At 41.1% G+C, this 26,949-nt stretch overlaps 1 protein-coding gene across 3 annotated transcripts; it reads right to left on the reverse strand.

Moving 5' to 3' along the window:
- Positions 1 to 5,438: 5,438 nt before the first annotated feature.
- Positions 5,439 to 18,349, reverse strand: lyn (LYN proto-oncogene, Src family tyrosine kinase). 3 transcript variants are annotated; one of them, XM_063219047.1, is made up of 13 exons: positions 18,190 to 18,349; positions 15,344 to 15,417; positions 14,920 to 14,971; positions 14,422 to 14,527; positions 13,979 to 14,077; positions 13,787 to 13,890; positions 12,778 to 12,927; positions 12,498 to 12,650; positions 9,586 to 9,768; positions 8,949 to 9,025; positions 8,232 to 8,385; positions 7,446 to 7,577; positions 5,439 to 6,699 (listed from the first exon to the last, which is right to left on the reverse strand). In XM_063219047.1, the coding sequence occupies exons 2-13, from the start codon at positions 15,410 to 15,412 to the stop codon at positions 6,497 to 6,499; spliced, it is 1,482 nt and encodes a 493-aa protein (XP_063075117.1). In that variant the 5' UTR covers positions 15,413 to 15,417; positions 18,190 to 18,349; the 3' UTR covers positions 5,439 to 6,496. The 3 variants fall into 3 exon arrangements, with proteins under 3 accessions (XP_063075117.1, XP_063075115.1, XP_063075116.1); XM_063219045.1 differs by having other exon boundaries at positions 15,287 to 15,417; XM_063219046.1 differs by lacking the exon at positions 18,190 to 18,349 and having other exon boundaries at positions 15,287 to 15,468.
- Positions 18,350 to 26,949: the final 8,600 nt, after the last annotated feature.

Below are 26,949 nucleotides of genomic sequence, written 5' to 3' on the forward strand. Positions count from 1 at the left end.
TACCTCAGGGATGCTTCCCCTTCTATTAAGACCCTACAGGGGTTGTTAGACCACACTAAGAGGCCTAATAGAATCACCTCATAGACAAAATGTGATAAAAAGGATAACATATGAAAAACGTTTTTTTTTTTTTTTTTTTTTACTTTACTTTTCCCCCAACAGCAAAGCAACACCAAAAAACATAATGAATTAACACATACTAACATGTGACAACCATGTACATTAATATGGCATGATAACCATTGCAAAGAGGTAGTTAGTGAAAGATCATGCGTTGAAATGGTGGACCAGTAAAACGGAAATGTGAAAACTGTATTGTTGTTCTTTGTTATTATGCAGTTTGTTGACCACACAGGGTGCTTACATTTCCTCAGGGATGCTTTCCCTTCAATCAAGACCCTAAAATGGTTGTTAGACCATACCAATAAGATCTAATAGAATCACCTAAGCAATATATGAATGACAAAATGTGATAAAAATGACAACATATTAAATCGTTTTTTTTATTATTATTAATTTGTCCCGCAACAGCAAGAGTAACATTAACAAACACCATGAACAAATACACATTAACCATATTAAAATAAACTAAAGAGCATTATTTCAGTCCTCAAGATCTGACTGAGTCCAGTAAGCATCTGGAAATATGTCAACATGATTATCCTCTTCATGCTGATATGCGCATGTCTGAAGTTTTTAGAGGGTTGTGCATTTTGAGCTACTTCTCAGACATTGGCAATCCGACAGTTTACATTGATGGCTGCACTTGCAAGACATCAGTTGTAGCACTGCCTCGGGGGCTGGAGATTGCCGCATCCACTGTATAGTGAGCTGGTCATTTTCATAGTTGGCCCAGCCATGGTCAAGTGGGATTGGGATTTGTGGATGCTGCTGAATACTTGCTCTCAAGATGCCAGCCTGATAGTTGGCAAACATAGCATGCATGAGGAGGCAGTCCTCACATGGTGGAAGTTGTCTTGATTCACACTCTCCATGCTGAGTGCAGAAAAACTGGTAGCAGGTTGTATTTATGTTCTACGTATTTGTCGATGTTATGTTTAGTTTAGTTAAGTTTAGTTTATTTAGTTTAGTTGAACCAGGGACCATGCACAACACACATTGATTACAGAAGTAAAAAGATGGCTTGTGCCAGATTATAGCTATATAGCTAATTTCCATCTGCAGTCCCTGGACAGGTAAAACAACATGTAGAGTTGGCACCTAAATGTTTCATCAATACATCCATGGACAGCTCCAAGTCCTGTCCTAGCTTATGAAAAACAGCTTGAAAGAGCTCTGATCTCATCGTGAGCTTTAAGGCTCTAAGCTTTCCACGGCCTGCACTGTCCTTTTGTGTTTTTATGATTATTTTTTGTATTTACCTTTACATTATTTTTCTATTGTAGCCCTAGCCTCTTCCCCCTTACATTAGATAATGTGTATTTCATGTTAAGATATTCCCTATCAAATAACCTGGTGGCTCGGTGGTACTCGCACTGGGTACAAAGTAGTTCAAGAAAACTGTCGTAGTGTACCCCGGCTGTCAGGTGGTGCACTCCGGCCGGCTGGCTTTAACGTTGTAACGCAGTCCCTCTGTTATAACCTTATTGTCACCAAATGGTGATGGCCAAGTCTCAATCGGTTACCCAAGACTTCCTGCATTGTTAGCAATGTTGTTATAATGTAGTTGAGCGTTTTCAGCCAAGAGTGAATTGGCCTGTCGCCAGGCCCATTTGCAGTAGGAGGCTATCAGAGGTGGAAAGAATTACCATACTTGGTTCAAATTCTACTCAAAGTAGAAGTAAAATTACCTCTTTAAAAATGTAATTTGAGGAAAAGTTAGTTTTCAGTTTGTCTGTCTATTGCTTTCCTTAAATAGCACCCTTCGTGACCTCTGTCTATCTCTACACAAGTCATCTTCCAATAACCTGGCAATCGTGACAGCAAAATTCTGTGTGCCCTGGTGTGGCAAAATTGCAGGCCTAGGGTCAGCTCATTGATACAATAGCCCATTACTCTGAATTTAGGAGTCTGGATTTCATTGTGTTTGGGTCTGGGACCTTCCATTTCAAAGGCTGGGACGCCTACCAAAGGAAATAGTCTGATGCATTTCATTTAATTCCCTGTTGTGGGATTACATTCATGAATAAGTTTTGTTAATAAATAATAAGTCTTGTATATCTTCTAAAAAAGGCTTTCAGGCTGCGTTGCTACTCCCTCAGATCTAGTCCCTGGTGTGTGCTCTACTATTCTCAGCCAGTCGCTTGCAACTCTATTGTGTCCCACCGTCTGTGGGCTGTCGGACTAATGGTATGGGGCCGGTGGGCCCTAGATAGTAATCCAATAGATTAGTCCAAAATAGATAATTTATGGTAAATGGTAATAACACACAATTTCCCTTCATGTCTGACAGATTTTCCCCTTTATTTCAATTTTGCCTTCCTCAGTACTCAAGGTAGATGTAAGTAAAATACTTGGGCCAAATTGTAATTTGAGTAAAAATAAAATCACCCATTCTAATAACTACCTTGGAAACTACAAGTTACACATCAAAGTACTCAATTACAGTAATTTGAGCAAATGCAATTGCTGGAGGTTATAGAACTTAAGTATGAGGTGGCCCCTTGTCAGTATATCAGGAATATTCACATCGCAATTAAAAGTGTATAGGCCTTTTCCTCAAACATGTGTTATGTTTAAGCATGCATGTACAAGAAAAGGTATTGTACTTGAATTGATGTCTATCTCTGATATTGTCTAAAGAGTGCCTCATACTTAAGTACTACTTATTACTACTTAAGTGTTTTTGGGAAACTCAGCCGAAGACAATATTATAAGAGTTACCAGCAGGGACAGCCAGATGAAGGTAGATATTTGAGCAGAAGGAGACAAATGCAAGCAGATAAAGCTCATAGAGTCAACTCCATCTGTCAGGCACAGACACACAACCACTGCCACACCAACACGCATGCACATTATGTGTTTTCTCTGGGTTATGTGTGGAATGATCAAAATTTGAGAATAGCATAACATATGAATCTAGAAACCACCACTTATCTTCACATAGTAAATGTACTTTCATTACCAGACACTGAAGCAGTAACTGTAAGGGAATGCAACTTTTAAATGTTTTGATTGTTAATAATCGTCAAACATGTAATCTGTTATTCCCTGTTACTGGCCTGCTCTCTGGACTCTTCATACAGTATGTTGCTTTGAAGGTGGGGTGATCCCTCACCCCCACTGCTTTCCAGAGCGGGTCAGTCTGTTGTTTTGGGACTTTACTTTTATGGTTAGATTTCCAAACCCCAGTGATTGTATCATAGGCATGCACAGATATAGGAACGGACTTTGTGGTGCTAAAGCACCTGCCCCTTCACAGTATTGGACGAAAAAAAGGCCCTTTTTGAACGTTCCATTTTTATTTTGCCACAATGTGTTCCATATTGGCATGATCATCTACGGTAGAAATTCTTGAGATCAAAAGCATGTGACAATTCCCCCTGATATAATATAGTTTATAATAAAAGGGTGAATAACTTATGTCTCAAGGCCCTGATGTAATTTTAATCGTATGCAGTTTCACATGGAATTTGACATGCTTTGTAAAGAACTCCTAGAAATTTAATTTGCAATACAATTAAGTTGTTTTCAGGGGACCTAGTGGAGGTGGGGGTCTGGTTGTGAAGGTGCCCACCTTGCAATATAGGCCTAAACTGCTGGGGGGAAATCCTGATCTGTGTTCATAGTGCAGCCTTTTATAAAATTTGAAGTGGCCCACGAATGAAAACGCTCTAACCTAGCAAGGCAACTGGAAGTTCCACACGCCCCCCGCCCCCACCTTGAGCACCTGCCCCCAAAAATGTCTGTGCATGCCACTGGATTGTATAGTGTAGTACACTCTCAACAACAGCATGGTACAAAAAGTTACTTTATCCTCTCCAAACACCCTGTTGATGTAAAAAGTGAAGTCTCTGCTTCATCAAATAGGTCTTTGTCTACATATCAAATTCGAGTGCGTCTCTAAATTAGTTTACATTTAAGTACAGTACACTTTGTTTGGATAATGAAACTTTTTTTAAGGAAATTTTTAAGAAAACTTATAATACAAAACCCACCTGTATTGTAATGTACTGGCAAAATTGTGTGGTGAGGCATAGATGATTTATTTTTCTTACCCAATCTACCAGTATTTTCACTGTTGAGAAATAAACCCTCATTTTTAAACGAAAAGTCAGTGAAAATGGAGGCCTGAACTAAATTAAGTGGGAAATATGTGTAATGTGCCCTTTGAACTATCCAAGAATGTTGTATACCATCTTTTCCTATAAATATATTTATCTAACAGTCATTTTTATGTTCAATTTATCAAGATATTAGCAAATTAGCCTAGGCGTTTTTAGTGTAAAATGGTTCAAATAAGAAATGCATGATAAATATGATAAAGCTACTGTTCTGCAAAGGTTATCATACCAATTCATAAACTAGACATATATAGCAATAATAAAATACCAACAAGACTTTGCCCACCCTTTCGATTGCGATCGGTGGTCTGGCTCATGGACTAAGTGTAAAAGTGGAATGATAGGCCTACTCATTTATTTTCACAGGATTAACATGTAGGCTATCTGCTGACTCTGCAGTAGATTCTGCGCCACTTACAATCTTATCTGCTGTTCTTTGGTCTACTGTCCACCTCAGTATATTCTTTCTTTTTTTTCTTTTCTTTTTGTTGAAAAAAATAATGCACTCAGAGAGTGCAGACCTCCGCCAATAAAGCTGAATTTGTTCTAATACCGGTATTTCTAATATCTAATATTTGTTCCTAATTTTTGTGACATGGTGTGGTGTAATCCATGCAAGCCTATAGGCTAGGCCTACATACCATTTTGTTCAAAGAAGTGAACCTTCAATGTTAACCAAATTATATGTGCCTGTTTTATAGCTAGGGCGTATGTCACTCACCTGGTTAGCTTTGGTAGGCTATAAATTCACCTGTCATTGTGGGATTGGCAAATGTGATTGGTCATGCCATATAGGAACTACTGTAAATTATTGGATCCCATCGCTATAGCCTTGGCAACATTGTTCATTCATTATGTTGTAAACATGACTAAACGTTTGATGACTGGCAGCAGGCCTTATTGTTTTGCCACAATATTAATTGGCACAGCTATTATAGCCAGGACCCCCCTTACATGGGACTCAGCATTTTTTCTATGTCCCACTGTATAGAAACTAAAAATGATAGTATAATGTTCACAGATAAAATAGAGGTTAAAACAGAGCGCCATACCAGAGCACATCTCTCCTCCCGTAGGTTTTATATAACGCAGAAAACCAATAACACATAGGCCTATCTATATTATACATCACTTCAGTGCATTTGAGTGTATGTTATAAATATAGGGACAATATGAAGTCATTTTGTAGTGCATTTTAATTTCAAAAAGACTTAGTAGTACATTGACTTTACAAAACAAATGTTAAAATGTCAACACAAGTCTGACAACTGAATGGAAATGAAGGTATAAAATTAAACAGAGTCATTAGCTAAAGACCTAAAACCAGGTCAACTAATGTGTGTTATTTAATTTCTCACAATAGGCTAAATATTATCACAGTATTACAGTACTCTGTACAGTTAACATTGAAAGTGGGACATGACATCCGGAGTTCAGTTCTCTCTTCTCCCTATACAATAAGGCTGTGTACCAAAACATAAGTTGAAAGCATTTTAGCACACTTGCGATATTATGCAAACGTCATTAAACACATCCAAGTAAAAAAAAATCCAAAGTTTACAAAGTGCTACTGATCCATATATGTTATAACAATGGAATATGAAATGTATTAAAGAATAGTGAAGTTTTATTGTTATAGCTTTTTAAGTTTGTTTGAAATGACAGTTTGAGAATGAAAACATTCAAACATTGATTTCAAGATTAACTCAAGTAGGCCTATACATTACATGCACAATGCTCAGATGATTGATTTACAATTTCATTTACAACGCCACAGTGCCCCTGACTTTGCATACCATTCACAGTATTGAGGTTTTTAAAAAGAGGCTTGGTATAATAACATGACAAAACCCCTAAAGGTTTTCCGTCACATCAAAATGTACCAATGCATATTATGTTCTGTTTTCTGATAGTTTTGTTCGCCATCATGATGATGATGCCAGTGATCCACAATCTTCCAAGTCATATGTTGAAGAGCATTTGAGTCCAGTCTTTAACAAGGCATTATTTTTCACTTATGTCTTGAGGGCACCACCTCAGAAACTCAAGAAAGAAAAAACTTCAATTTGAAGTACAAGAAAAAAATCATATTCAAGCTTGCCTTTTTAAAGCAAGCAGTTGTATTGGCACCCACATACAGTACAAATGCTTAGAGAACTCTCATCCTCATGTTCCGACCATATTTTTCAGTATTCCGTCTTGGTATATTTTTTTCTCGTCCCTCGCTGGAGTAATGATCTTATGGTCCCTTTCTATGGCTGCTGCTGGTACTGCCCCTCAGTGGCCGTGTAGAAGTCACCCAGAACACTTTGCATGAAGTCAAAAGTGGGCCGGTCGTCCGGTTTGTCCTTCCAACAGCTCGTCATGATCTCGTAGAGCTCACCGGGACAGTTTTCCGGCTTGGGCATGCGGTAACCCCTCTGAACTGATGTCATCACCTCACCGTTGCTCATGCCTTTAGATGCAATGTGATAGAATTAATACACTGCGTACAAGTCAAACTCCATACATGCAGTGCAGGTTTAAAGGTAAATACAGGGAGTAAGGCACAGACAAAACAACACACGCTGCACGCACGCACACACTCACACGCACACAAACACAAACCCACAAACACAAACCCACAAACACACACGCACACACACGCACACACACACACACACACACACACACACACACACACACACACACACACACACACACACACACACACACACACACACACACACACACACACACACACACACACACACACACACACAGACACGTACACTTTTAACAGTTTGTTCCAAAACAGTAGTATTCAGTGCTCCTGATCAATCACATGTTCTCTTGCATACCATGGGAAAAGAGGTGAGCTACAGTGCAGGTCAAACGTTTAACCACTAGGTGTTGCCATTTCCCTCTTGAGAATAAGCAGAAAAAGTACAAAACACTCTTCTGTGCATTTAGGCAAAAGACCACAAAAGTATGTCACAAGATGACAGTGACACGAGGGGGCCCAAACGGTTCATACAACTAAAGACTGTATATTGCAATCATAAGACTTGAGTTCACAATTGTCACATAGAGCGTTAGCTCAGAATCTGTATTGAACATCTTTCGATCAGGGGTAGAAGAAAATCATACAGTTAACACAGGTTTAAGGAGAAAAGCACACATCCATACTCTATGATGTCGTCAAATAATTGCATGTTTTACCTGGGTATGGAATCTTTCCATATGTTATGATTTCATAAAGAAGGACGCCAAAGGACCACATGTCAGACTTGATTGTGAAGAAGCCATAGTTGATGGCTTCGGGTGCTGTCCACTTAATGGGGAACTTGGCTCCTAACAGGGGATAAAACGTTCTTATTTGTGTATATTGCTTATCGTACCTGTTATTTCTGCCTTTCCTCTCTACCTCTCCTTTTAAATCCATCTCTAACAATGATGTTTTTTTCCCATTTGTTAAGCACTTTGAGTTACATGCCTTGTATGATACAGTGCTATACAAATACAATTATTATTATTATTAATAATATTCAGTACATTAATCTTCGTGCAAAAACAACTGAGTCAATTTAATTAGCCTACAACATAAAACTAGACAAGCACTCAGGGAGTGCAGACCTCCGCCAAGGAAGCTGTTTGATTTAACATTTCACTATGTTACACCCCTTCATTTTTTTCAAGGCTGTCTGATTAATTTTTGTGGACTTGAAAATTGTAATGTCAAAATGTTGACCTATCTTGCAATGGTAAAATAATCTTTTACAAAATTCCTGGATCCGGATAGTGATCTGTATCACCACCGAAATTTAATCAATTGTGCCTTTTCTCAACTCCACAAAATTTAGTCAAATAAGTTCAGAACTTTTTGAATTATTCTGCAGACAGACAAACAAACAGACAAACATAACCTCCTTGACGGAGGTAATGAACACAAAAAGACCCATACAGTATATCATTGAGGGCATTTAAGACGACATTGACAGATGATACCTTCTCTAGCAGTGTACTGGTCATCTTCGATTACTCTGGCAAGACCAAAATCGGCGATCTTACAGAGTAGGCTTTCTGACACCAACACATTGGCAGCCCTCAGGTCCCGATGGATGTAGTTCTTATGTTCAATATAAGCCATGCCCTCAGCAATCTGTTGTAAAAAGACAAGTGCCAGTATCGCATTATTATGACCCCACATCCAATATCTACTTTGCTAACCTAGGGTTAATGGGACAACTGCAAATAAAAATGCACTTTCACTGTCATTTAACAATCACTTTGGTATAATCTTGCCAATCTAGGCTACCTTTCAATTTCAGGGACATGTACATCAGCTTTCTATTTGTAGTTTGTGTGATTCATTACTACATTACTTCAACACATTACTACCAGTAGGAGACATTTACTGTCATACAGCATAACTAATATAATAAGAATCGTAACTTTTGCATAGATAACATTACATGCAAAATTGTGCACAAACATCATAAAATGTGTAAATCAAAGAAGGTGTTACAACTGTTTGCACATCACTGACTTGTCTCGAAACTATTGTGTCAGCATGGTTTGGTTGACTTAATCTGTTGCACAACAACTTAATTCAAACAAATGCCAGTTACGGTTCCTCTTCTGGGGAAAATAGACATGGCTGTGTCAGATATAGACAAGACTTTATTGTTTAACGTCTAATATTTAACTTTAACGTTATTGTACCTGAGCAGAGAAGTCTATAAGTTTAGGCAGCTGCAATCGGCACCCAGTGTCACTTTTTAAGAAATCCAGGAGACTCCCTTGAGAAACAAAAACAAAAAGGAGAATAAAAGGCCATCCGAAGTCAACAATGTAATAAAGACACAAATGAATAAGCTTACAAAAATCCGAAGGCATCTACTATCAACAATTGGCTGACTGGAAAAGCAATGGTGAATTAATTAATCCCATAGTTGCGTTTATTTTTTATTTTTATTGTCTTTTCCTTCTTCTTTACGATTTTATTTGGTTGTAATAAGTAATATTTCCTAGCAAGGTATTCAAGATGTGTGGCTAACTGAATGTGTTCGTCTGGGTTGAGTGGAGAGTGAGGGGGGTGGGGATTGTAAATGTGTTAGGGTAGGCTGAGTACAGCTGGGTACACTTTTATTTTTGTCCCCTTCCACGCAGAAATTAGACAATTAAAAGGTCCAAAAAAGAAAGTTGTTTTGGACAGAACATATTTTCAGGATGTAGGCAAATATATAATCATGGAATTATATCTCTAGGATGTTTAATGTTTATGTAATTAATCAAACAAAAAAGGTGCACTTTTGTCCCAACTGTACCCTAGCTAAAAAACGGTGGCCATATACTCTACCATTGGACATATACTCTGTGATGATGTATATTGGTTCAATTTTGGTTACGACGGCGTAGAGTCGCACTAGGCGGTCGTGTTGTAGAGTCTTCATGAGGTTGGCCTCCTCCAGGAAGGCCTCCACAGACATGGTGCCTGGCTTCAGGGTCTTCACTGCCACCTTGGTGCTGTTATTGTAATACGCTGCAAATATAATTTAAAAAAAAAGACTCGTCAGCATATCTCAAGTTTGTCTGCAATGGGATGGCATCTTATACATTAGTTTAACCAGTAAAATCACATGATTTAAAAAATAGATTATCAGCCTATGCAGGGGACTGCACTGCATCTGCCTTTCATCATCAGCCTACAGCATTTCTGAAATGCATCATGAACAACACGTAGCACCAAATTGACTTTATACCACCATTCAGAAATTCCTTGTTCCATATAAACTTGCCCTCGCCCTGTCTATATTTAGCTAATCTACCTGTCTCTCACCATAAAAACTTCTACAGGCCTTATTATGTCCAGCAAGCCTTGTGTTTATTATCTTCTTACAAACATCTTCCTATAATGATAATGGGTGTGGCAGTTGACCTAAACGCCTTTGACCAAAATAAAACCCACAGTACTGAGGAAACAAAATCTGAAGTCGTCACTTCGGAGAAATATTTCTCAAACCCTAGCTGTAACAAACGGGAATTTTTGAGATGACAAGTATTTGCAGACAAAGGAATTCATGATGTAAGAGCTCACTTCTCATTTTGCATACACGTCATGTAAAGTGTGGCTCTCTGGGACATCTACCATGGCAACATCCCAGTGAAAGCTCAGCACAGTTGAAAACCAAAACAGTGCTTTACATTTCAGTGCTCTCAGTTCTTTACATTTGAATCATCATTCAAAAAAGCCTTCAATATTTTCAGTCATTTTTGAGTTATTAACCTGAAGATAACAAAAGCCATTTGACACACCTTCATCATTGTCATACTAATAATCTTTCTGTTTACTCGTCAACCAAGTGCTCAAACCACAATCTAGGCCAGTGATTCTCAACCTTTTTTTATGCGAGGCACCCTTTCAATTCGTGAAAAATTTCAAGGCACCCCAAACCAACAAGCCGTAACATGGCATTGCATCCAATACCACAAAGGCTTAGGAAAGTAATACATTTGGAGACGTCACACGACCTACGTTCAAAGTTGCAGCTGACTGGGGTGACCTAAATTTAGGCTACTTTATTGTGTGTAAATGGCAGATGAAAGATTCCACTGACTAGCATTAACATATCAATTTAGACAAATATGTATCATATTACATAATTTATTTATCAGCCACGTTTCCGCGGCACCCCTGAGGGGGGCCCCCGGCACCCCTGTTGAGAAACACTGATCTAGGCTTCTGTAGTGGCACAGTACAGCGCAAACCGTGTTTATGAGCAAGCAAAGAAATACATGGCTGAAGATGTACAGAGCTAGCTGCACAGCATCGACACTGCTTCAGGGAGGACAACTCCCTTGTTCATGACAACTCGGCAGTTTGCATGCCACTGGCACAGGGGAACAGGAACAAGGGCACAGCAGGCCTCACGATAACCAGAGGAGATCCAGACAAGAACAAAAAAAAATATATGAAAGTAAAACCACATGGGACCATCGTTCAACAGATTCATTTCTCCTTTCCTGTCCAATCATTGCCGTAGTTTGTGGCTCGATGAGCTGTGAGAGTTTTAGTGAAACTAAGTGCAAGGACATATCATGCACATATAACCGAGGTGTTTCCGCGCAGTCCACCCCTCGGGTCTCCAACTCGCCACCGCATGAGAGGCACAGCACGATACCGCTGAGCTACCGCTGGAGGTTTACTACTGCAAGTTCTTGCACAATTGCCTCTTTATTTTTTCTGTAGTTTTTTATTTTGTTCCCTCCCTGACTATTACCTGTGCTACATGTGTCTTGAAATGTCCATTATAAATGGCCATTATATTTATGTAAGCTACAGGACACCTTAATTTGCCCCCCGAGGATCAATACAGCTACTCTACTCTACTTTACTCTACTCTACTCTACTTTACTCTACTCTACGTTCCATGCCACACTCTGCTAGTTGGCCTCCGTTACACACAACACAACAAGTGATGCAGTAGTTCAACCCCCTATAGTTCCAGCTGCAGAGGACACAGTTCACCTCAGCAATTCCAGCGTGGGATTTTCCAAGCATATTCCAAGCTCCCCATGTGATTTCGCTTTTCCCCTTGGTTTGTGATAGGCAAAACAGTCTGAGACTATTAAACACAGGCAAGGGGGAACCAGGGGAGAGCCATAACAAGCAACTCAGGGCCTCAATGGAAGGAAATGTTTACTGGCGATTGGAGCGTCTTGGTTACTACTACCCCCGCTCTTCGCCTCTTGAGCAGTCCACTTACTATCAGCCGGGTCAGAGGACGCTGAAGGAAACGGTTTGAATGTGCGGGGCCTCCCACAACATTTGTATATTTGCAAAAAAGCCTGACAGCTTCCTGCAATTCATCAGTCCTCGCCGCAGCGTAAAGGTAGCGAGGAGAGCGGCAGAATCGCATGCAAATCGGGCCTTAGATGCGCCATTATTTCCTCCACTGATCTCCCTCGATAAGGCCCATGGACAGTGCTATCATCCCTCATCATAAGGTGGCCATTGATGCCAGCAAATCCAGACTGCAGCAGGAAGAAGGAGCATTTGACTATGGTTGTCTGTGCGCCCTATTGGGCGATGGCAAGTTCAAAGCGCAAGGTGTGAGCTTGCGGTTTGGGCCAGCCATTGTGGCCTTTTCAGTAAACGCTTCACGTTCACGCACGATTTCAGGACTTGTGAATAAAGAAGCCAACTGTGAATGAAATCCTGACAAAGATCAATTGAAAAAAGCCAATGATTTGTGATTCCTGATTTCTTACCCATCCACACCTCTCCAAATTGCCCAGCTCCAAGTTTCTTCACCATCTTGATGGATTCTTTGGAGATTTCCCATGCATCTTTGTCCCATGGTTTCTGAGCTTTGGGCTTGTCACAGGGCTTTTCCAGTTTCCGACACAGGCCATCTGCTTGCTCTGTAATGGGAGGGCAGAAACATCCTCAAACTCCTGAATACCTCTCCGCCAGCTTGACAAATATTGATTAAACATTACACAGTGCATAAGGTGGCACTGATTGTGTTTGTTTACTGCGTTCTCTTACTGTGATAATGTTTTATCATGCTGCTGATATCCGTGAAGGTGATTTTAGGAGAAATGTAAAACCCTCCGTTGTCTAGGCTACGGATCTTATAGTGCTTGACAACGTCCATGCCCTGGGTGTCCACATCTCTGATGGATAGGGAATAACTTCCTGCGTGAAAGGGAAAGAGAACAGTAAATCATTATGCGAAGTTAGATCCAAATCAAGGTTATTTAGTAAAATAAGTAGATAATCCATTAAGAGATTATATCAATCCTAAGTAACACCATACAACTATTATCAGTGCTATTACAGCGATGGGGATTTGTGTGATTTGTTTAGACCCATCCTAGTCCTCCACTTGTGACATGGAAGCTAACCCTGGGCAAGCCAATGTTTTTTTTTTTTAATGCTTTTATTTCTGACAGGACAGGAGGATAGACAGGAAACGAGTGGGGAGAGAGAGAGACGGGGAAGGATCGACAAATGACCCAGGGCCGGAATCGAACCTGGGTCGCCGGCGCAGTAACACAGTGCCCTACCGTTGGGACACGGCAGGGCCGGCCACGCCGATCTGTATGTGAACTGTTCTGCATTCCATATGAGTAGGGATGCACCGATACCAGTTTTTTGAAAACCGATACAAGTACGAGTACATTAATGTGTGTACTTGCCGATACCGAGTACCGATACAGATACCTTTTACCACTGACATACAATGAAAATAAATGTATGGCCTTGTTTTTTTCCACCTGCGATATTTTTTATTGTCCATTTCCATGTAGATTTAAATGTTAGTGAATGTATGAGGTAGCACTTTTTTCCATGCTGCTTTCAAGTCCACAGAACGTGACAAGATTTTGCATTGTTTCGTGTAATAGCAGTATCATGCCTGGTATCGGCAAGTGTTTGACGAGTACGAGTACGAGTACGAGTACAATGTACAGTGTCTGTGCCGATACTCGATACCAGTATAGGTATCGGTGCACTCCATATGAGAGGTCATAAACATTTAGTGCAAACAGCTTACCCTTCTGGGTTTCACTTTCACGGATGAGATATGCGCCTGGTTTGTTGGCTGGTGCCAAAAGTTGCCTTTCCGCGTCCTTCCTTGTGATATCCTTAAAGAACCATCTAAAATATGGGACAAAACAACCACTGTTATCAGATCCCACGGGTAGGACAACTGTGGCTAAATAAAAGCCATCAGCAACACACTTACTCTTCTGTTTCCATGGTATCAGCTTGTGCAACGTAATTGGAAGGAATGAAGCCCTCTTTTCTGGTTGTTAAAGAGCAAGCCTTCCACCATTCTCCGTGTCTGAAAAAATAAACAAAACCAATGGATTGATGATTAGCCCTTTACATTAACCATTGTGTAGTCACACACATGTACTCTGGATTGTTTTTTTGTGTGCTAATTACGTGACATCAGTGGTGTAGTGTACTTTTTTGTAGTGGGTATACTGTATACTGTATTTTTTTTTAAGTGGGTATACTGTTTACATTTGTGCCATTCTAAATAATGGATCAATCAATTTTAAGTGGGTATACTGAAATCCCTGAAATTTGGAAGTGGGTATACTCCGTATACCTGCGTTCTACGTAGACTACACCACTGCGTGACATATAAAGGCTGAGTGTTTGCCGGTAGTGTGTACTCACTCCTCCAGTACTCTCATCTTTTCTCCCTTTTTAAAGCCCAGGTCATCGGCGTGAATAGCCTCGTAGGGATACAGGGCTATGACAATTTTATCCCTCTCCTTCTGTTCTGTTGGAGGCAAAGGAAGACATGTTATGTGTGTGACAGTTTAAGTGTGTGTGCGTGTGTGTGTGTGTGTGTGTGTGTGTGTGTGTGTGTGTGTGTGTGTGTGTGTGTGTGTGTGTGTGTGTGTGTGTGTGTGTGTGTGTGTGTGTGTGTGTGTGTGTGTGTGTGTGTACGTTCCTGTCTGTCTGTCTGTCTGTCTCTGTCTCTGTCTCTCTCTGTCTCTCTCTCTCTCTCTCTCTCTCTCTCTCTCTCTCTCTCTCTCTCTCTCTCTGTCTCTCTCTCTCTCTGTCTCTCTCTCTCTCTCTCTATCTCTCTCTCTCTCTCTCTCTTTTCTCTCTGCTCAGTACGGCGCAGGAAAAGGGAAATCATGGGATGCATTTAAAATGGGAATTCACCTTCCATCTGGAAAACCTGACCAGGTAGCAAGCCTGGTGGAGGAGGATCATTCTGGAACACAAGGCAACCAGTTAGATGACACATACACAAGGCTGTCTGTATCTCCTACTGCTGTTACTGTAAAAGTATATGGCAGCATTTTAAACAAGGCACTGATTTATTTAAAATTGTTTTCAGACAGCACGAGAGTTACACAGAATATCGGTGTACAACTTTGTGACACTTGCGACACACTGACACACAGTACTACACACAACGCTCATACTGAAACAGTGTGTTATAGTCATTGGCTGGTTCAAAAGCAGCACAAGGGTACAGATGGGAGCATCCTGATATGATGGCTCATGCTGATGGCTCACTACTTACTATAGGTGGCTTACTGGACGTGGGATCTCTCACATATACAGTTTGGTCAGTACGTACTGGCGGTTGTGTCTTATCAAGCTTGCCAGCATTCTCGCCTTCTGTCAGCTTGGATTTTTTACAACCCATATCTCCTGTGAAGAGGGAGAAGCCACAACAGAATCAGAATAGGAAGATTCAGCTGCAGTCTCTGGCCATATACAAGAAAGAAAGATTCAATTGCAGTCTCTGAATATACACATGTAAGTAGGATGTAATCTGCAATGGCACATAGACATGTTTACTTTCAGTTCAGTTCAGTTATGTTCAACTTTATTGGTAACCCGGAGGTAAACTGGGTTTGCAGTTTAAAAAGAAAGATGGCTGTCCTTACGTAGAAACCATAAGACACATGATCCATAACATCTAAAAACACATATGGTCTAAAAACACATATGGGCTACACAAAGAATAAATAAATAATACAAGGACATTTGACTTATAGCATACAACATACAAACACACAAAGGGGCGGAACTGCAGTGGTGGACCACAGCACTCCATACAACCACTGCCTGACCATGGCAGAAGTGACACCACAATCCTGGCGCAGCCAAAGTGCAAAAGCCATTGTTACAAATAAATAAGTAAACCTGCAAGTTATACAGTACTTTTAGTTTACTTTGAGCTTCAATTCGGTTGTTGTCAGTTCCGTTTCGCTTTTAACCAGACAATCAATTCATTTGACAGAAAGACACCTCTTTTCCACCGAATTTTACTGTAGCCATATAATGGGGAGCAATGGAAAATGTGTCAGAGGTGTTGCTCATGTGTCGGTGAGTGCACTATCAGAGGAAGAATGAAACCCTTATCCGCAACATGATACTTGTAATCATAGCCTTTACAAACTGCCATCACGTGAATTTGTAGAGTGGGGTAAATAATTACTATGCAATACAGATCAGCTCATATCTCTACATGCTGTTGCCGTATTGATTTTACAACCTGTTAATCTCGCTCTACTCTAGCTGTAGGGAAATTTCACGGCCATTGTTTCCTCATACTGTAATGTTTAACAGTTAAATGCTCAGGACAATTAGGAGCCAAAGGTTCATAACGGCAACTTCCTGGTAGGGACACAATCTGCGCCGCTCACAAATGCAAACAGCACAGAGAGAGAGAGAGAGAGAGAGAGAGAGAGAGAGAGAGAGAGAGAGAGAGAGAGAGAGAGAGAGAGAGAGAGAGAGAGAGAATGGCCATTCAATTCATTTTTATTCCAGGACTATAGTTTCATTATTCAATGATTTCACCCGACATCCTCATGGGCCTCCTTCATTCTTAACCAAAAACAAATCCCTATCCCTGTCATGTGGGGACACAGCCAGATAAGCATCCACCACTAACAGTCTGCAACATTGTGGCTGAAGTGTGGAAACAGAAAGTGCTTTTCAAACAGCAGAGAGCCACTATTCAGACAGACTCTAGCTGTTGGATCACACACCATCTGTATTTTTATATGAAGCTCAAGAAAGTGGGCCCTGCCGTAGCCAACCGGTAGGGCACTCGTCTACCATGTGGCCAACCTGGGTTCGATTCCTGGCCCGGGTCATTTGCCGACCCCTCCCCATCTCTCTCCCCATTCGCTTCCTGTCCATCTCTCACACCATCCTGACATCAAAAAAATATCTTTGGAAAAAAAAGAAGCTCAAGAAAGTGGGGCTATGGCTAGGCAGGCCTGTTTAGGGAAATGAAAAGTGGGCTTCTGTGTCTGCACACTTCCTCCTCTGACCAGTCAGAGGTCTTAACCAACACAGGAAGCCGAGGAGCAGGGGCAAAGAGTTTGACAATGCAGTTGTCTGCAATTGTATGTGGTATACACTGGGAGAGAACAAAGCTGTGGCTGAAAATCCGACTACCAAAACGAAAGCTCAGCTACCATGAGTTTATTACACATAGACATAGTTTATTAATCCATTTTGTCCTAAGCCCTTTTTGGGAAAGGGTGCCCTCTGCCTATTAAATCCTAAATATCTCAGCCTCCGAAGCACATACAAACATGAAACGAGTTACATTTAAAAGCTAGGACCCTCGTTTTCCCTTAGAATGTGTACATTCAGCTCTAACTTACCCACATTTTTCATAAAACAGCTCAAATCTCAATGCAGCGCATATGTGTCTCCAGGACACAATGGGTTAAAAGAGCAGCATTACTATTACTATTATTATATCCTGGATAGCTAGTGGAGCTGGCTATGTTACCTTGAGAGATGTTGATAACCAAGGGTAAGCAAGTAAATTAATATATAACTTTTTTAGAGTTGGTTAGCTCATGCTGGAAAACAAAAGTATAGTCTTCCCCCAATTTGGCATGAAAATGTAGCCTACACCGAGTCCTGTAACCTAAATCTGATATAGGGCCTACCATTAGTATACTACTTATTCTGTAAGCATATTTGCAGAACAGTCCAGGCTTTAATTTGAATCATCTAATCTATAAGGGCAACTGGGAATAGCACAGAACAGTTGTTGCCCAGAGGATAGGGTACACTACTTTTGGTAAACATTTGGGATGCCGGTCTGGCTATCCAATAAGGCGCACGGCAGATTCGGGCATATTTGCCCACATATGTGACTAGCAATACAGCTTTACTCATTGGCTATAATTTGTCAGTTGAATATCTGGTTATCGATTGTAGGTATATACTAGTTGACAGATTCGTGTTGACTCTGGATGAACTTCACATTCTTACTTAGTAAGAACTTCACATTCTTACTGTAGTATCACTATTAAAACGCACACGCCAAAGTTGTTTTACGCGTGGAAGTTGGCAGTCTTAAAAACGTTTTACTACGCTTGCTGAACAACATTTAAATTGGGAGCATAAAAGTTATCAGCATATAAGCACGAGGTTTGTGATGTTACTTACCTGTCAGATGTTACCGTACAGCGTGAGTTACAGCACACTATTTGAGAGGATAATTCCCGTTACACTGCTGTCAGCCTCATTTGTCTCTCGATACCTCACCCAAGCCACAGAATGAGGAACCAGACTCTTTGGCAGGACTGTTCTCTCGGTTCAGCAACTACTTCCTGGTACAATGTTCAATACGTCTAACATTTTCTTTGCATAATACACTACTCCCACAGTCGGAGCGAGGTGTGTGACGGTCATTGAATAGAATTGCTTTTATTTGCCTGTAACGCGGATGCCTCATTGTGTGTAGAGTTAGGATTTGAACTTGCAGCCAGCAAGATGGTGCGAGTGAGCAGCTTATAATAGGACACTGACCGTATGACCATGCCATGACACAAATAGCCTTAAAAAGATTTGCAGCAAGACTGGAAAATCAGGATGTCCTGTTATTCGCAAAAGTCCCTGGTGTATTTCTACTGAATAGCCTGCCAGTAGGCTATATGAGGCAAACCTATAGCCTGCATTAATATTAATAACCTAGGCTACATTATATTAGGCCTATAGTCAAACAATGCCCTTATCCCTAAATAATTAAAACAATGCAAAAATTCATCATTTAAATTCTTGGTCATACAAAATACCATCAAGACAAGGTTTGTAGCCTAGGTTTACTGGTAATTAAACAAAGGGTCACTGTAGGCCTGTGGGAAATGACACTGGGTGCACATTGAAATAACAGACAAATTAAAAATGCACATTTATTTTGAATTGAATTATCATAAAGTCTTCACATCTGATTCGGTAGTCAACGTAAGTTATCACTGTTAATTATGCTTCTTCCTAGGGCTGCACAATTAATCGAATTTTAATCAAAATCGCGATTTTGGCCGCCACGATCATAAAACATGAAAATCGCGATTTTATGGGAGGAAATTCAGTGTTCCATCTAAGCTGCGCGCACCTGCAGACTTGTGCACTGCTCGCACGTTCTCAACACAAAGACATTTCAGCCAATAGTAATATTGTTGACAACTGTCTCTGGTTGGAGGATAAGTCTGTGAACCAATAAGCAGACAGTACTGAGAGGGGGCGGGCGGCAGCATTTTGGCAGGCTGGCTGGGAGGAGTCGGAGACAGCAATCTCCGTGTCAGTGAGTGCCACAGACCTGTATTAATACAGGTCTGTGGTGAGTGCACTCACTGCTGGGCAGTGGAGGGGAGTTGTTTCATCCTAATGGTGGATATATGAGACGTTCAAACATTAAACCAGCCATTGCATGATGCTGGAGTCTCTGAAGGTGTTTTGAAACTATGTGCTTTGACCAGAAACTGTTTGTGATTATGGAAAACCAAGAGAAATAGCTTTTATTCTGGTCTAAAAAAAATCGCTAGTTAGCATGCTAACACAAACGAAATAAGCTATTTTGTTGTCTACAACAATTAGAGTGGCTGTTACTCACTACTCATTAACACCAACCTGCGTGTAGATACCATAGCTGTTTTGGTGGACAAGTAATGTAAAGTTAAACTGGTGCAGTGAGTTAAATTACAATGAGTGAAATTCAACACAATTTGTAGCTGCCATAGTTGCTTCTGCTTCCTACATTCTCAAATGTGTTAGCTTGCTAGCTTGACAAATGCACTGCAGTCCAAATTGGCAGAACCTAACAGAACCCTAGGCAATAATACACATCATGAAGCTATGTTTTATTTAAATGGTTATGTTTCCATGCCAAGTCATGAAGTATTACTTTACAGACCAGAGCATATTAAATTCAAAAGTGACAGCTCTTCATCACAGCCCTTTTATTTCTCAACTCACTCTCTCTTTCCCTAGTTAAAACACAGAGATAACCTCCTTCTAACTCTCCTACTCACAGGTGCACTACCTCCAGTCCAGAATTGAAATTAGCTGGGAATCATACAATAGACAGCACAAACGTTAAGCTTATCAAGTTGGTTATGCAGCCTTGCTTTGTGAGTGTAGACACCATCATGCAGACCACAGCTTCTTGGTGGCCTAGGTACACACATGTTCTGGTCTTCACTCACCCTGCCCTGCCAATGTCATATTACAAATCAAACGCAGTGATTACCCCCACTTCCTTTAATAGGCCCTACTTGTGTTTTTGCAAGTGATTTGGGAAAATACAGTGTGATGCCACTCAGTTGGCCTGTTGAGGAGCCAATAAGATCTTGCCACTGTAGGCCTATGGCATATTTTATCATATTCACTACACAACTTTAGCCTACTGAAATTTTAAGAAACAGATAAAAAAAAAAAAATTGGCTTTATTTTTTTGATAGGCTACTCTGGAATGGGAGGGGGTGGGGGGCAGGGGTGTAATCGTGATTATAATCGAAATCGCAATTTTGATCAAAATAATCGTGATTATGATTTTTTCCATAATCGTGCAGCCCTACTTCTTCCTACAACCAGCTGCAAAAAAAGTGTATTAACATAATACAACACAATAGAATAGTACACCTGTTGGCCTGTCAGGTAGGCCTTGTGTTTTATCTGAATCATCTGGCACAGGTCTACAATTGCAGTATACTATAGAGCTGTAAAGCAGTGTTGAAGTAAAACACTTCAATACTTAAGTATACTTTGGAACACTGTCCATTATTTGAGATTTAAAAATTCTGACTTTCACTTTCTTCAGTATATTTCTGAACTTACCGGTAATTGCATAGGCAATACATTTTGAATTTGCCAAATAGTCATTCGTTACAAAAAACATGAATAGTTTTCTCCTTATTTTTTTGTCTTTTGTCTTTCCCTCTTTAATATTCTAATATCAGTAGTCAAGACGTCTGCCTGCGATGTAAGCACCATTTTTCACCTTGACTTGCAATTCACCTAGTTATAAACTACTGTACCATATTATGCCGAATAAACGATAGGCCCCATGATTTAACCCCTTAGCGCAGAGCCTGTTATAACCTTACTGTCACCAAAATAGTAATGGCTATGTCTTAATCTGTTACTTAAGGCTCTCCGCAATATCATAGCAATGTTGATATGATGTAGTTGAGTATTTTCAGCAAATAGTGAATAGGCCCGCTGGCGACCCCATCTGCATTAAGGCTACGGTGCCAGTGACGCAGCCTTTCTTTATACTGTATGTACAGCAGTAGCCATCCTGTTCAAAACCTTGTTTCTGCTTCTTTGCTTTCAACTTTGTCTTTTTCCAAGTTGTAAAATGCTTGAACATTTTTGGAATCTGACTAATTCTGACAGCATTTGAATATCAATTAGGGGTGTAACGGTACAAAAATCACGGTTCGGTATGCACCTCCATTTTGGGGTCACAATTCTGTACAACTTCGGTACAGTATATATAAAAGGAAAATACATTCAAACTGCTACTGGGTCGAAGATTCCATCAGTGTAAGAAATAGCACTTTTCTCAAGGTCTCACAAAGAACAAGCCTCTACACCTGTTTTTTTTCTTGCATTCTCTCTCAGCGTTTTGCATGAGGAGCCACAGCATGTAGTGGCAGCAAAATGTAAAAAAATTAACAGAGTAGCCTGTCACTCTATCTTTCGGTACAGCACTGTTCGGTTCGGTACATGTCTGTTCGGTTCGGTACAAATACAATACATTGTACATTTGCAGTCCTAATATACCGTACACAATAGAAATCCCAGATACTTTAATACCGGTAGTTTAACTTATATTTGTGTCAGAGACTTGACCTTTTAGCAAAGTCATATGTTGGTAGGATACCCATACTTTTACTTGAGTGTGATTTTCCAGTACTTTATAAAATTCTACAAGACCAGCAGAGACTGCAACAAATAACACAATTGTTGTGTTTGCGTGGCAGAGCCATCTGTTATTTCTAATGATCTCAGTCTCCAACTGAGGTAAACCTTCTTGGTTCTCTCACCTCGCACAGACACAGGTGGCCGGAATCAATCCAACCACAACAGTAGATGGCCTACAATAGACTGGGCCGAAGCTCACCACCACAAAAGTCAGCTGACCAAACCGCGGAAGACTAAACGGCACTTCAGAAATGCACAGCCCCAGCACCGTGCTGCATCACCTGCAAATGGCCACACGCATGCTGCATATGCATTCATGCACACACAACAACACACTCACACGCTGTGAGAATCACATGTGAGAGTTTGGAAGCCGTTGAAAGCCTCAGCTAAAGTGGCTGAGGAGCTAAATCACAGTACAGTACAATGCAAAAAAGAAACGGTAATTGGCTGTAAGATGTAACTACATACACAACATTGGTGAACACATATCTATGCGTTACAAAGTGATACCGTCCCATTTTTTGGAAATAAGCTCATATTAAACCTCCCCTTGAGTTAAATAGTTGAGTTTTACCTTTCTCCTGTACTTTGAACCGTTCTCTGAGTATGGCAATGCAAATTTTACCCCCATGCTAGCAGTTAACATGGAGTCCTATGAGACCAGCTGGTGGCTAACTGGTCTCATAGGACTCAATGTTAACTGGTAGCTTGGAGGTAAAATTTGCACTGCCGTACCCAGAGAACGGTTGAAAGTATAGGACAACGGTAAAAGCCTACTATTTAACTCAAGGGGAGGTGTAAAATAAGCTTATTTCTAAAAATGGGACAGTATCACTGTTACAATTCAACATTAAAACATCAACAAACCCATTTACTGCAGCACAGATCTATTACCAAGCTACATTTTACAACTAGGCCTATGCTGTCTGTCACAACTGGTGGTCTCTAATGGTAAGCCTAAGGAGCTGTAATGAACAGGAACAGAAACACTGCCAGACTTGACAGCACAGACCTGCTAAATACAGGTGCAGGAAGTTCCATGGCCACAGTCAAAATCCACTTTTATTCTAAGAGGGAAAAAAACAACACATTCACACACGCAAATGCAGGCCAGAATGCAGAACCGCATGCACTGCAGGCACACACACCTCACCCAACACGGCCACCACCAACCCCCCCCCCCCACACACACACACGCGTATCTGGCTCTCTCACACACACAGCTCGCTCTCGCTCTCTCTCTCTCTGTCTCTCTCTCTCTCGCTCTCTCTCTCTCTCTCTCTCTCTCTCTCACACACACACACACACACACACACACACACACACACACACACACACACACACACACACACACACACACACACACCGCCTTGCATTTTTATTTTTATTGAACTGAGCGACTCCCAACACAGGACAATAACCCAGGACTTTTTACAGCTCAGTTTTACACCTGTGTGTGTGTGTGTGTGTGTGTGTGTGTGTGTGTGTGTGTGTGTGTGTGTGTGTGTGTGTGTGTGTGTGTGTGTGTGTGTGTGTGTGTGTGTGAGAGAGAGAGAGAGAGAGAGAGAGAGAGAGAGAGAGAGAGAGAGAGAGAGAGAGAGAGAGAGAGAAAGGGAAAGCATGTGTGTATGTGAACTGCTATGGCTGATGACTGTTACTTGTTTATTGTAAAAACTGCCCTGTCTCTGTATGCTGTGGGAAGAGGAGTGGGAGTGCAGCCCCAAGCCCCATGGTGATTGTGTACTGTCTGTTACAAATTACAGAAGCATCACTAAAGCTTTGGATCCACAATCTTGTCTGGAGTCTTTATTACATCTCAACTTACACAACGCAGAGTGAAACTCCAACCGGTTACATTGGAGTACTCAAGTACTCAAGTGTGTGCTATATTTTTACTGTAATGTTCAATAATGTCTAAGATCTTTGTGCATGTTTTGCATTTGTGAATGTCCAGTATGTAAGCTCACAGACATCTTAATTTCCTACGGGATTAATAACAGTGCTCTACTCTACACACACACACACACACACACACACACACACACACACACACACACACACACACACACACACACACACACACACACACACACACACACACACACACACACACACACACACACACACACCAAAACAATTCCAATGAGCGTATTACACAGAATTCCCAAAACCAATAGTATCCAAAGGTTGTTCAATTTCAATGTGAATATACAGAACCTTTTACATCTGTGATGTGTTGTTTGTGCTGTCTAGAATGAGGTGAGGTATTTAGAGTCAACACGTGGTTTACAGTGTCAGACCACATCGGCCCGAGGGCTGCATGGGGGCCATCTGCAGGGAGGGAGGCGGCTTGCAGGAACTCAACTGCGGTCAGCAGCAGCCGCTCCGCGCAGCACACACGTGCTTGCAGAGCCAGGGCCTGGTGGCCTGCACCCGTGTCACAGGCTGTCACTATGACCAGGGTGCGATTTGTAAGGGGGGGGGGGGGGGGGGCTTCTGGTTTTGATATTGCCCCTTTATCTACATGATATTTGCAAGGGCCAATTTTCTAACCAAACTTTTCCTTGGCCACGTGAGACAGAGTATGGCGTTTCAGACGTGCATTCCTGAGTAAGCACGCCCGGAGAGTGACATTAAAGTTGAGATGTTGTTTCCATTTATTGTCTACAATCCGATTGACTTTCCATTTCATCAAATAAACAAAGAAATAAGCAGTAAAGCTTTGATAACGCTATTCTTTGCGGTCGAAAACTGTTTCCTGACCCACACTCTGTCTGCCAGCCACCTGTGAGTGTACCAATTAATTAAAGTTCTGTGACTCGCGCCACCAATGCGCGTCGGAGGGAGTGGTTCTCAGTGCCAAATCACTTCACAGGTGTGTAGGCGAGACGGAGTGTGTTCAGGTCCAGGTAAGTAAATAAGAACTAAGTATACAAACGCAGGGTGATTCCAAACATAAAAGGTAAGTATATAAAACATAAACAAACATCAGGTAAGAATTTAACTAACTAAAAGTCTTAATTTACAGGTCAACAGAAAATAAGGCAAAAGTTGCATGAATCACAAATATGGCTCCAACAATATTAATCACTTTTAATGTAATTCCAGTAATGTTGCTTAAAATCTGAAACATATTCCCCCTTCTGGTTTTCTGACAAATCGCACCCTGACTATGACCAACACAAATGGAAAATAGAAAGGAAGGAAAAAAGAGAGAGACAAAGAAATAGACAGTACAACAACAGAGACAGAGAGTGAGACAGTGGCAGACAAAGATAGTGGTAGAAACAGAAATACAATTTGCAGGTTGAATGACAACACGTCTGTCACACTCAGGCCCTATTTGCTTGCAGAGCCAGGGCCAGGTGGCCTGCACCAGTGTCAGAGGCTATCGCTATGACCAACAGAAACCGATAATAGAAAAATAGAAAAGAAGTTAGAAAGAGGGAGACAGTACAGAAAGAAATAGACAACAGTACAACAGAGACAGAAAGTGAGACAGTGGCAGACAAAGATAGTGGTAGAAACAGAAATACAATTTGCAGGTCGAATGACAACACGTCTGTCATTTACGTCCTATCCTATTTATGTCCTATTTGCTGTGTAAGAGTTGTTTTAGACAAATCCACCGTGCTGTCAAGGCCTGAAGCTTGAATGATGCAGACAGCAAACCAGCAACTCTGCCAGGAGAAAGCATTATGTCCGATTACCAACATGCTCCATCTATAAGTTTATAGAGTATGGCGTGCTCTTATCCAGGTTGTTTGTTGGCTTCTTGGGTTTGGGTGCTCTTTAGTCCAAAGTATAGTACTTCCAGGTTAAAAATTGAAAATAAATTCTCTGATTAAGGCACTCCAAATTAAAATGTCAAGTATTGAAACACTCCCTCTATAGCTGCACATGGTCATGCATATGGTCCAGATGATTTGGATGCTACCTATCAGTCTGGCTACCTGAAGTGTCTAAAGAGTGACAGAATAACTGTTACGCAGAACCCTAATGTGATGCTTACAATGACCAGCAGGGGGCAGTGCCCTTCTGCATTCCGATGTGCCACAAAAGGAGGATAGCAATTACCTCATCTTTTTCACACTGTCCCCCTTGGCCCCTCCCCACTTTTGGGGTACTGTAAATTGCGTCAGTGTTTTGGCAGAGTGAGGGCAGCCACCAAGTAGTCTAGACTGATTTCATCATTTTCCATGTCTACAGAGCTATTTGAACCAAAAAAAGCAGCATTTTATATCACACCTCAATAGCCATGTTGTTTTCCACATACAGACATCGTATTGAGCAATGATTCAGTATGCTTAATAAACTCAAAACCCACCACCTCACTGTTAAAAATGTATTACACTTGATATTAAACTGTAAATATTGGGAAATCTTTTTGCCCTTCATCCCCCTCCCACCACCACCGCCGCCACCTCCCTCTGACACTTTGTGCATGCTTCTCTGCAGACTTAACAGACCATATCTTCCTTTACTCTGTTGGGATCTTCGCCATCTGCTGCAGGATACACCAACTTTCACTTCTTTTTACGCCTCTTGTATTTCGCTGTCCTCTGAGAATAAAACACCTGCCCAAGTAACGCTCACTGGGTCAGACCAGAAACCAAACTATAAAGTACAGCATCTAAGATCCATGGTGTGGTTGTTGGATGGTTGCAGCATCCAACACCTCCGGAGTAAAAATGAGAGACAGATGGAAAAAGAGCATATGGGGTAGAGTATTACCCTCCTCATCCATCATCATCATCGTGTTCATCCTTCTGAAAAATCACAACCCTTGAAATGAAATTTTACAGATTCCATTTGAGCTATGCCCCGTATACAGATGTGGAAACTTAATGAAAGATTAGTTCCAAACTTGCTTCCACTGATATAGCGGAGTACCATGGTGCCTATACTGTATCACAATGGACATATTGTCTATGGTGTCTTCTAGAGCAGTGTTTCCCAACCAGGGTTACGTGTACCACCAGGGGTACGCGAGCA

This window comes from Engraulis encrasicolus, chromosome 16 (genome assembly GCF_034702125.1).
Source record: "Engraulis encrasicolus isolate BLACKSEA-1 chromosome 16, IST_EnEncr_1.0, whole genome shotgun sequence".
In the NCBI taxonomy this organism is placed as follows: domain Eukaryota; kingdom Metazoa; phylum Chordata; class Actinopteri; order Clupeiformes; family Engraulidae; genus Engraulis; species Engraulis encrasicolus.

What these genes read in the sequence shown, in the direction of transcription:
- lyn (XM_063219045.1), bottom strand. Translation starts at nt 15,412, where the DNA reads ATGGGTTGTAAAAAATCCAAGCTGACAGAAGGCGAGAATGCTGGCAAG. An exon ending in CATGATAAAACATTATCACA is followed by an intron (nt 12,651 to 12,777) that starts GTAAGAGAACGC and finishes CTCCCATTACAG; the next exon opens with AGCAAGCAGATGGCCTGTGT. An exon ending in CACAGAGTATATGTCCAATG is followed by an intron (nt 9,026 to 9,585) that starts GTAGAGTATATG and finishes TTGTTTCTCAAG; the next exon opens with GGAGTCTCCTGGATTTCTTA.